The 11,945-nt window shown below is 47.4% G+C and overlaps 2 protein-coding genes across 2 annotated transcripts; both read left to right on the forward strand.

Annotated features, from left to right (window-relative positions):
- Positions 1-2,792: 2,792 nt before the first annotated feature.
- On the forward strand, positions 2,793-3,182 carry F5J12DRAFT_781992 (uncharacterized protein; the record flags this gene model as incomplete). The annotated part of the gene is made up of 1 exon (XM_051742649.1): positions 2,793-3,182. The coding sequence occupies one exon, from the start codon at positions 2,793-2,795 to the stop codon at positions 3,180-3,182; it is 390 nt and encodes a 129-aa protein (XP_051601046.1).
- Positions 3,183-7,490: 4,308 nt separating this feature from the next.
- F5J12DRAFT_781993 (uncharacterized protein) lies at positions 7,491-9,458 on the forward strand (the record flags this gene model as incomplete). The annotated part of the gene is made up of 1 exon (XM_051742650.1): positions 7,491-9,458. One exon carries the CDS (start codon positions 7,491-7,493, stop codon positions 9,456-9,458), a length of 1,968 nt encoding a protein of 655 aa, XP_051601047.1.
- Positions 9,459-11,945: the final 2,487 nt, after the last annotated feature.

Here is an 11,945-nt window from a genome sequence, read left to right on the forward strand (position 1 = left end):
GTTTACAAAGGTAACACATAACTACTTGTTTCTGTAGGTTTTATGTTGAGTGGTAGATGTCATATCTGTTCAAAGGCATCAGTTAATGGATTATGGGGTGGGAGAGGGTGGCATATGAGCAGTTGTTTATAATGTGGAGGATGGGTGGGGCATGTAATGATGGAGAGCCATGAACATGCCCTCTGCTAGTGGAACACATACACCAGCAAAGGACAGGAAACTGTACAATGATGATTGTGTAGCACATCAACACACATCACTCAAAGCAAGTTACTATGCAGAACCAAATTGTGACAACTGGCAATAGCTCTAAGTTGCTTCAACATCAAATATAGATACTGTTCAACCAGCTTGCAAATGGAGTCTGCACAACATACCAGCATGGAGCCTTCAAGGTCTGCTGACCCGGCACAAAAATCATCATACACAGTGACCTTGTTTACAAGGTCACTGCACCCCAAAATTCATAATGCTTTTTTGGTCAGCTGTGAATATCATAAATTGGGTCTCAGCTCTGTACTCAGCAGTCCTGCAACTCCGAAGTATTGCCATGGGCATCATCGGGAGGTGCTCGCATGGGTGGACCTTGCCTGACCCTCCTTCAATGTCTTGTGTTGGGGGCATGTGTCCAAGGTGAGCACCTGCATTCTCCAAGTGAGCCTATCTCATCACCCTGGCTTATTGCAGGTCGCATTGATGCCCCCCCCTTATGTGCGACAAGAGGGGGCCCCCCTCTGCACATGGGTATGTATTCGTTCTCCCCTGCAGCCCTCCACATTGCAGCCATCTCGAAATTCCACCCACAATGAACAGTGTCTCATGAGAAAGCCCACCATTTATGCTCTGTGACAGATGGAGGCTGTATGTGGGTCGATCCTGAGATGTTTCCACATGTCAGCATCTCACAGCCTGAATTTTTCGGACATCTGGGCTTCCTGGACCTACACTGGACTTTGGGAGGTGTGGTCTGTGGGTTGGAGACCACATTCCAACACCCACACATGCTCATGATTGATGACCAGTTGTAGATTGGCTCACATATGTCTGAGCTCATTTCACTGACTGTGCTCCAGAGGTTTGCTCCTTGAAAGAAGGAGTGCCATTGTAGGGGTAGAAGATGAGTCTGGCTGAGTTTTTTTCACTTGCAAGCAACACAAGTGATGGTATGTGTGACATCCATTCATACTGTGCCTATCACTGACAGTGGCATAGCATTATTGGGGATGGTTGGAGGGTGGGGTGGATGGTCATGGGTCTTCATTGAATTTGAAAGTGGGATGACCTTGGTGTGGTGGATGTACTTGAGTTTTTACATGTGGTGTAACCCATTGCTGTATGGACTTATGTCGCCTTGTCTGATATGATATTAAAGATTTTGGTTCAAGTGCACCTCATGTCATATATCCACACTGTACAATAAGATGCCTTTGTGTCTACTGTGATATTCAGCATTACATATCATCCCCCTGTATTCCCCCTCTATGCTACTTACATCTGTGGGTAATCATTTTTAGGCAGAGATGGCATGGATCCCACTGATGGACACACCCTGTGAGCATTTTTCGACACCCTGTTGCCCAAGCAGCCAATGCCACTCAATTTGATCCTGCACCCTTGCTTCAGTAGATTCACTGGGGCTGCAACTGGCTCTTGCAAGATAACCATGTCATGAACCACTGCCATGAAAACAGATTTCTTGTCACCACTGATTGAGTAGTGAACCAGTGCAAAGTGCACACAAATGATGGTGCTGGAGAGCTTGTGAATGTAATCTGATGGGTCAATACTCTCACTGTTGAGATTGAAGACTGGAAGGGGTGAAATAATGTGAGCCTCTGCAGCCTGCACCAGTGCCCCTCTCAGGTGCTCCTGCACTGGCCACTCCATCATTCTCATCTCTGTTGACTATGTCAGCATCAAGCTTCCAGGCCAGAGACTTCATCTCACCATCATCAACTGCTGTTTCAGGATCGGTGTCCATATTTTTGCACTGGAGATTGGTCTCAGAGTTGTGTATCTAGCAAATCAAGCAAGCATACCATGAAGAGCATGTGATTGAGACAAATGCATGCCTGTCCATGATTTTCCCACATGCATGACAGCACAGTCTCACCCTTTCATAATGGAATGAGCTTCTCTAAGGCCTGCAGATTAGCCATGATGGCTGGGAAGTCTTGTCAGCTTGCACCATATATAGAATTGCACTGAACAGTGATTAGGTTGCATGACAGCTTCGTGTCAACAAACCCCTTGTTGTATGCATTTGATGGAAAAAATCCACCCTCTGGTCCCATAAAAAATGCCTTACAGTTGATCTCAATGGTGCCACTGAGGATCATCTCAACAATGTCCTCCCCACTCCCTTTGACAACTGTGACATTGCCAGATGAGCCCCCCATGAAAAACTCTCCTCAACTGGCAATATTCATTGTGGCCACATAGAATGCCACATCACTCTGCTTGAGATCTTCCACTATTTTGGCTAGTGCAGGTGGCATGCTGCTCTCTGTGGTGACCTCTGTCATGTCATCTACAGGATTCAAAACTGTGGAATCATCAATGGCTGAGATGTTGGACTGCACATGGGCACCATTGATAGGTTCTGTGCCAGATGTCATGGTCAATGACAGTAACAAAGGCTTCAGAAATACCCTTAAGACATGAGGTTGTATTTGAGCGATTTCTTTAAAGGGGGTGAGCAGAATATCAATTGATGAGGGGCCTTGGGAAAAAGGGGTTGGGGCGACATATAAGAGATGTGGAATGTCTGTCCTTTGCAAATCTGAGCACAGATGCCTGAGTTGTGGGGATGTCTCACTTGCCAAGAGGTACTCAAGGCCATTCCCTCTGGAACACTGTCACCGAAATTGAGGAAGTGGGCCAATCTCAGTCCTGCAATTCTTCAGCTTCCTGATGACATCAAGGATCGCATTTCTCAGGCAGCAGCTTCCAAAGACAATGCTGTGTTGAAGTGTAAACAGCAAGCCAACACTGAGCAACAGGTGCAGTTGAGAGCAAAGTGTCCAAAACAGGAGGAACCCTGTGTGCCAAAGCCAAGCATCATCAAACACAATGATGTCAATAGTGTTGACATGCACCTTTATATGCAATTGCCATCTGTGCAAGAGATGCAGAGTTGCATTGCAGCTTTCCTTGATGCCACAGGCAATGAGGCTCTCTGACAGGCAATCTGCATTGTCTGTGGTTGGGAAATAATGGTGAAAGATGGTGAGATGCAAGTGGTGAATGACATACCCAACATACAATGACATTTGTGTCCACAGAAAGCCCATCCAGCTCACTCCCTTTGGAATGGTCTTCTGATATTGGGGGCACATGTGGATGATGCCAGTCATGGGTGGGCATGTCACAAATGTCACCGAGCCTTGCATGCAAATTGCTTGCCATGCCTGGCACTCAACAACAACCTATGGCTTGGAGAACCACCTCTTGTTCTGTGCAAACTAACATTTGTCAAAACTCTTCTCATTGCATGGCACTATCCACATTGTTATGTGTTCAAGTTGTACCCAAGGGATGGTTCGTGGTCATTCAACCCTAAACATCTGCAGCAGGCAATGGCCAGTAATGTCACCCTGTATGCAATCAACAGTTCAGCTATCACAGACATGGTGCAGGGATGTATGTTACCTCACACTGTGCGCTCCATGAGCAATGTTCTTGCAATCACATTCGTAGGCACCAAGCAGCTGCCAATGAACTGGCTAAACCAGACCTTCTGTGTCTGACATGATGCAATACACAAGGCACTGCAATGGTTGTGGGAAAACAATAACATCTATGGAGACATTGACATATCAGAACAGCATATTAATGAACTTCTGGTGGACAACACCACTCGTTTCCATTTGTCATCTTTTCACTCATTCAAAAGTGTGATGTGATGTGCTCTGCATGCCTTCAGATGCAATGAAAGGACTTTGAATGGGATGCATTGGTGTTATCATCAATCACTGTCAATGACCTCAAAAAGGCAGAGGTTGAAGAGGCTAGACATCAATGCATAACAAATGCTCGAGTATGCACACTACACCATCATGTGACTTCTGCCAACAGCCATGTCGAGGGCTCTGACAATGCTCACGCTTGATACCACAGTATGATCTGGGGGATGTGTCTTGTGTTCGGTGGGCTGTCACTGTGGCTAACAATCAACCCAGTCAATATTCATGATCCCATCTCGCAGTTGCAAGACTATGTATTTCGCAGACTGGAATTAGATGACATCTGTCTCTTGGCATTTGTCATGGATACATGGGAGGAACAATATACACCTTCACCAGCCAGCCCCCCCTCCTTCTGTGCCCAAACATGGGTGGCCTGTGCATCTGTGATCATACTATTCAGAGGAGCATCCTAAGTGCAAATCACACTGTTGTGTGTGTCGTGCCAGTGAGCACAACACATTACCTCACCTTATAGGAACCTGGTTTCCCCATCCTGATGACAGTAACCTTCATGATTATTTCCTTGCATGTGTATTGGCTTTGTTAAAGCCATGGTGTTGGGCTGCTGACCTCAAGAATGAGGTGGCATCATGGTCTGACATGTTTCAGGAGTTTGAGGTGAATATGGAACCCTGGCACAGGCATGTGGTCGCAGGGATACAATACTGTTATGAGTCCAAAACAGCATGCAAGTCCACCCCCACTGATCACATTGCAGGGCAAAGTTCACAAAGCTTATGAGATGCTCAAGTGCCAGACAAGTTGGGTGGCTTTGGTGATTGGGAGGCTCATGAGAGTCTTGCACTGATGGAGGATGACCTTGACAACTTCTGCAAAGAACAGATGTCTTCCCAGGAACAGAAGCATGCGAAAGAGGCAATTGACATTGGCACTCACAAAGGCATCTTCTCCATCATTTTGTCTCTCTCTCATGAACATTCCACCTCTTTTCATATTGCTTCTGTACATGACCGGGAGCTCCTTGTTCTGTGGCAGAAGGAGATGGAGACAATGGTAGCCAAATCCAGGGGGACACTGCCCACTTTGCCATCTGATCCTGAGAGAGACATTGGCAGCATGGACACCAATGATGGTGTGCTCCTTGCTGATAGTGGTGGTACTTACCTGCCTGCACAACTTGTTGAGGATTCAACTGCACTGCATCCCACTAACCCTGCTGATCTGTTACATGACCAACGCCGCACATATGACATCATTGACTGGCACTTGGAGGAGTTCTTGACAGGATGTAATCCAGATCAACTGCATATGGTCATACCTGAGGAGGGTGGTGTTGGTAAATTTAAAACAATTCAAACCATCACTGAGAACTTCACACAATGAGGGGTCGCAGGGATGCTGGTTAAGGCTGCCTACACAGGCATTGCAGCATCTGTTATTGATGGCAAGACATTGCACTTCATAGGTTGGTTGTGTTTTTGTCTGCACTATATTACTCTCCACTGAGCATGACTTCATCTCATTAGGCATGGTCCCACTCAATGGCAGAAGACAATCAGCGCAGACTCTGAAGGCATTGGAGTCATATTGGTGAGACAAACACTATTTGATCATTGACAAAATCTCCATGGTTTCGCAGGAGTTCCTTGCCAAGCTTTCAAACATTGTCTGTTGTGCTAGGTCTGCCTGTACAGGCTCTGCATCTGAGGAGCCATTTGGCAGGTTGAATGTCATCCTTGTTGGAGATTTCCATCAATTTCCTCCAGTGGCCTCAAAAGCATCTGCTCCTCTATACTGGCCTTGCAATCTTACTAAGGACACAGAGGATCAGGTGATCAGATGTCAGATCTTTGAACAGTTTGATATTGTCATATGGCTCAAGACTCAAGTGCAGGTAACTGATGCCAGTTGGATGGATCTGTTGCATCATGTGCATCATGGTAACTGCAGAGAGGATCACTTGCCTATGCTTCAGGGGCTCATGCTCACTGACCCTCATTGTCCACCTACTGATTTCTTGCAGGCACCTTGGAGAGATGCTGTACTGGTCACACTGTGACATGCTGTGCATATGTGTTGGAATTCAATGTGCATCCTATCTCATTCAGGGGACCACAGGACCTATCTTATCATTTGCCCTGCTTGGGATTCCATTGCCGGGCATCCTCTGACATTACCCAAGAAATTTACTGTGGCTTCTAAACCAAAGACAGGGTGTGCATGCAACAGACAGGAACATGCTGGGCTGTCTGATGAGATTGAGCTTTCCATCAGAATGGAGGTGATGGTCACCTTTAACATCTCAACTGACCTAGACATGGCGAATGGTGTGCAAGGTCATATTGTGGACATTGTCCTTGACCCCAGAGAAAGTGTGCAGCCTTCCCCATCTCATCAAATTGTGTTGCAGTATCCACCTGCCTTTGTCCTCTTGGAGATAAAGCACACTAAGGCAGAGTCTCTCCCTGGTCTGCTGATGGGTGTGCTGCCCATCATGCCTCTTTCAAGAACATTCACCATCACAATGACTTCAGGCTGCAAGTGTACTGTGATGCACATGCAACTGCCTATCACCCCTGCATTCGCTTTCACTGATTACCATGCACAAGCACAGATAATCGAGTATTGCATTGTTGACATTGGTTCACCACCTACTGGCAAAATTACCCCATTCCATGCCCATGTTGCTCTCTCCTGTAGCCATGGTTGGGAAAACATTTGACTGCTATGAAAGTTTGATGAACAGCTGTTTACACAACACCCTTGTGAACACTTGCACAATGAAGATTGGCAGTTGGAGAGGTTGGAGTGTGCAACTGAGGCTTGGTGGAATCTTATTGACAGTAGCTCAGATACATATTGACGAGGTGCAGTGTCTCCACTGCTTGTGTGATGTTCCTTCTATATCCCGAATCTTCTACCTACTGAGACATACATTAGAATGTGTGGAAGTGCAATCACTCCTGTCTGTAGTCTTCTATTTACAAGGAGATATGTTATAAGGCATTGTGGGGTTGAATATTGGGCTCAGGTGTGGGTGCAGTAAACAAGGTGCCTGCCATGCAAAACAGCCTTATTCTAGTAACACACTCAAATGCATATTCTTGCTGCAGGAACTCATAAGAGATCACAGAACCATCACTGACTCCAGTAACATCAATATACAAGCAGTGCATGCCACTGTCCATGAGATGTGCACAATCTCCCATGTGCCCCCATGTAGTCTGCTAGATGCAATGTACATCAACAAAATCCCTATCATGAATTGAGTTAACTGTTGGAGATATATTCTCCCCTGTGTTCTGCTCACTTTGGTGCGATGTTTAGGTGCTTACATAATCACCTTAGAGCGCACATTTTACAGTAGTTTATTCACTGTTCTCTCAGTAGCTTGTTGCACTACTGAGGATACCTACAGCATCCTTCAAAAGGTTATGAGCCCCGCCTAGCGCGGAAAATTTTATTGTAGGCCCACTCAGTGTGCAAAGTCCGAAAACAACTACTTGACTCTGCTACAAAGTTTCCAGAACACTCTATACCCTCAAGGCTATTGGATAAAGCATGGACGACCTACCAGAGCTCGCAGATGATGGACATAACTGGACAGCTTATGGCAGCTGGGTCCTAAATGCCATTGCAGACGAAGGCTTGATAGGGTTCCTACTCGGGTCTGAAACACGACCTATGCATCCAGCACAGCTGAAAGGTCGAGGTGAAGGCTGGACACCTCAGACCAACAAGGAACGAGACGAGGTCGCAGCATGGCAAACCTCAGATGAGTTCTGGCACAAGCAGAGCTCGAAGGTCAATCTTCTATTGATCTTCGGAATTTCGGACTACATATTCTCATTCATACTCCATCTAAAAACACCCCTCGAGAAGTTCACCTACCTCGAGAAGCACTATGGCTCAGTTACGAGACCAGAAAGCTGGAAAACGACTGAGGAGGACGCGCAAAGTGACGACTTGCAAAATTGCCACTCACCCGTACTACACGAGGCTGAAGCAACCTCTCAGCAAACCAGTGGCAGCCTTCTCGGCCAGTCGGCTACTCATGACAACAAAAAGGACAGCACAGAGCTGTCACTAGAGACTGTAGAAGTCACGCCTAGTCAGTGCAGACAAGTCGAAGCGTCAAGCATCGACATACCTACAGCAGAGGTCGAACACGCCCTGAATGGGCACTCGGAGCTGGAGCTGGAGGGAGTGCCATGCGAAGCAGGCAGCGGCTCAATGGATGAACTTGGAGATGCAAACCCTAAGATGTCAAGTGGCCGTACAGACGAGACCAGCACTACAGGCACGCGCAGTCAACTCGTCATTGCCAACGTGACAAGGGATTTACATCTACTCAAACCCGGCAGCGAGACTTTCGATCTCGCAATCAATTCTACTAATCTCGAGAACACTTATGCCATCAAAACTACTTCGCAGATGCCTGTCAATCACGATCAGCACATCCAAACGTGCAGCAGTCTGATCACCAACGTACCTGACCCTCCATGCATCCATGTTGCAGCTCCAAACCCATTCATTGGACAATCTGACCAAGTCTTTGGTACTTCGAACACAGAAAGGAAGTTAGCGCGAGCGCAAACGGTCAGCAATGGAGAAATTACCATACCGCATCCTCACGAAGCCCAAATGGCCCTTTCGGATCAGGCAGCGCTCACTAACGAGCCAAAATGCCTCAAAGATCTGCAAGAGGCCGAGCGACCCCACCCCGAACGAGATCGCGCGCCTGCAGTGCGACAAGAGACCTGCAAAGGTCAGTGCACATGGAATGTCTCAATTGATGAGACCGGGGGTCTAGGCAAGCACGGCGGGGGTACCTCCCACTGGGAGGATAGTCGAGATGGTGGGAGAGCATCGACGAAGCTGAAGATAAGAGCAATCAGCGTTCGAACGGCCGAGATACGAGATGGCTCACCAAATGTAGTTTTTCGGCCACAGGAAGCCGACGACGAGCGCTACAGTAGCGGGAAGGACAGCACAACAAGCAGCAATGCCGTCTGCTCGAACGGAGCAACAAAGAAGCTGCTGGCTGACATCCGAAGTCAGAACGTTCGAAAACAAGAGGTAGAACGGCCGAACCACTTACCTGCACCACCCGAACCCCCTCTGGACCTAATCGCGCATATCCGTATACCATACAGGGCTCGACGTCGATGCGGCAGGATCAAAGTAGATCTACGAAGCGTCAGCGAAGCTCGCACGAATGGAAACGCACACCAGGCAACTGGTATTACCTTCGAAACCACTCGAGTTACCTTATGGAGGCCCTCGCGACCTCTCAAGATTCCTCTGGACGTTGCTAACGCCTACCTATGGCAGGGGGTGCGCCCTATATCGATGCGCGCCATCGACGGCCCTCACGAACGTCGTACAACGCTCGCACAGCGATGTGGCAAAGTCACGACGCGCGCACGAGTGGCGTATTACCAAAACGGGAACGACGCGCAAGCACAGCCACGACGCGCACCTCACACTACGGACTCGAAGCTCAATACACGAATTACACTCGTTTAATTGGAGTATTTGGTACACATTCTTTTGAGTTCTGTTTTCTGCTATTCTACTTGTTCACACAGTGGAGCTTATGGGGGTGTGTTGGAGATATATTCTCCCCTGTGTTCGGCTCACTTTGTCGCGATGTTTGGGTGCTTACATAATCACCTTAGAGCGCACATTTTACAGTAGTTTATTCACTGTTCCCTCAGTAGCTTGTTGCACTACTGAGGGTAAGCTCACTTTCACTACCAGTATTATACTTACTGATGTCCTGTAGATACCTACAGGTTAGTCTAATACATAAGTAGCTTGTTGCACTACTGAGGATACCTACAGCATCCTTCAAAATTAACCCCAGAGTTCCCACCCCCAACACGTGACAAGAGGTTGGCCTGGCATGATCAACCCTGACAAAGAGTTTACAGACCTGGGCCTAATGGCGTCCAGGAGCAGAGTGATGCACTCCATATGTGTGCCATAATAGATGTGAGTTGCGCCCGTGTCTCTCACTTTTTTTCAGGATGGTAGTACTCAATGATAGCTTCCTGTTGATCATAGGCTCTTTCTAACAGGCAAAGCGGTTCCAGAGTTATTTGCATTTTTGTGGGAAGGGCAACCCTGGAGGTCTTGTCATTGTATCTCGTGTGCCGTCGCGCCGTTTCTCTCGCGTTTCGAATCTTTCGTTCCCCTTGCTGAGTCCTCACTGGGGATTCCTCCTTTGTCCAATTCCGTGCAGTCATTATAGAGATATGTCCGTTTTTGTGTTAGGAGTGCTGTGCGATGCTTTTGCACATACCTGGTGACCGGCTGATCAAGTTGCTGCAGTTCCATTTTCTCTGCACTTGTCTAGGTGTCCCCTATCACCACCCAGTGTTTTGTGCTGATCCCCCCAGCCGTTGTCATTCAGGCGACTCTCCTCTCCCCACCTTTGAGGACTTGAGATAGTATCTCACGCATTTCTCCGCCGTTCCTCTCGCCTTTTGGGCAGTTTTTCCCCCTCGCTGAACCCCTCCTGGGGATGCCTCGTTTATCTAGTTCCGCACAGCCGTTGTCGAGATATGCCCGTTTTCGTATTTAGAGGGTGGTGAGGCAACTTTGGGTATGGCTCTGGATTGAGTGGTCGAGATGGCGTGGCCCCTTTTTCTTCGTGTACGTCTGCGGGTGCCCTACCATCTCCTAGATTTTGGTGTCAATCCCCCTGGCTGTTGTCGTTCGGTCTCCCCTCTCCCTCCCCCAGGTGATACCTCACAGGTGCATGTGTAATATCTCCCCCGTTTCGCCGTCGTACTTCTCGCTTTGTCAGAATATGGTACTAATCGATGAGGCCTTTCAAATGATGTATGGTATGTTTCGCTTGCTGCAGTGGATGTAGAAGGATCTCTGGATTTGCAGTTGGAGGCACCTTCAGACGATTTTGCAAATATCTCGCGACAGGATTCGCGGATTCCCTCCGTTCTTTTTTCACCATGTTAGTCGCATTCCCCTCTACTGATTCCCCTCGTTTCACAGCGTTCCGAGCAGTTGTTGTTCGGCGACGTGCACTTGTCCCCCTTCCCCTTCTCATCATTGCCATCTGCCTAGGAACTACCTTTGGGTTGACTGGGGGGAATCAAGATCTCAAGGCCCCCTCAGATGTACGGAGTTGGTTTTCCCTGTGAAGGGATTTGGTTTATGTGCTTTATTTTTGTTGTTTTCCTTTCTGACTTGTGACTACTGTGTTTTAGTACGCATTTTTGCTTGCTTAGTCAGCACCCTCAACACCCAGTAGTACATGTGCATATGTCTTTTTATTGGACAAAAACAATAGATGAATTACAGCCTACCCAGAGATGAGAGACAGTTCGAGCAGGCATTTATGGGCCCAGGACCCAAGATAACAAGGGTTGCATTGTATAAAACATGTGCATGTCAGACTCGGAAGACCAACACTGCCAAAAAGATGCCGCCGGTATGTCACGTGATGTCACGTGACATGTAGGGGGCGGTTGAGCAAGGGAAGCTGTGCCATTGGTCAAACTTGACTCCCAGTGAAAACTCGACATGTCCGGGTGTGGCCAGACATGACCAAATATGAGTTGGAGCAGATGTCGGAATTACACCATGAGGGAACATGTTCCGAAAGAAAACTGGATGATTCTTATATTTGCAAAATGTTGGGGCAGTACTTGGCATGACCATATGTTAGAATTTTTCCACCAAAATAAATTGTCACATTCCAACATATTCTTCAGTGCACACTGCATGCTCATGAAATCTACTCAAATCTCACTAGATATGGTTATTACTGGCTTTGCAGTTTATATGAAATATTGCCATACATGCACCAATATCATTTGCATTGCTATGATAACTAGTACACATTACCCCCCACTGGCTCTCCATGGAGATGACTATGGGAGAGCAGGGAATGATGAGAGCAAGTCTAACATGGGTAAATGAATGCAGAATAAATTAATGAAAATGCCTTGAAAGTGAGACATGTGCAGGGAAATCATTGTGACACAA

The sequence above is a fragment of the Pisolithus orientalis genome, assembly GCF_024613125.1.
Source record: "Pisolithus orientalis strain OTSU chromosome Unknown F5J12scaffold_10, whole genome shotgun sequence".
NCBI lineage: Eukaryota > Fungi > Basidiomycota > Agaricomycetes > Boletales > Pisolithaceae > Pisolithus > Pisolithus orientalis.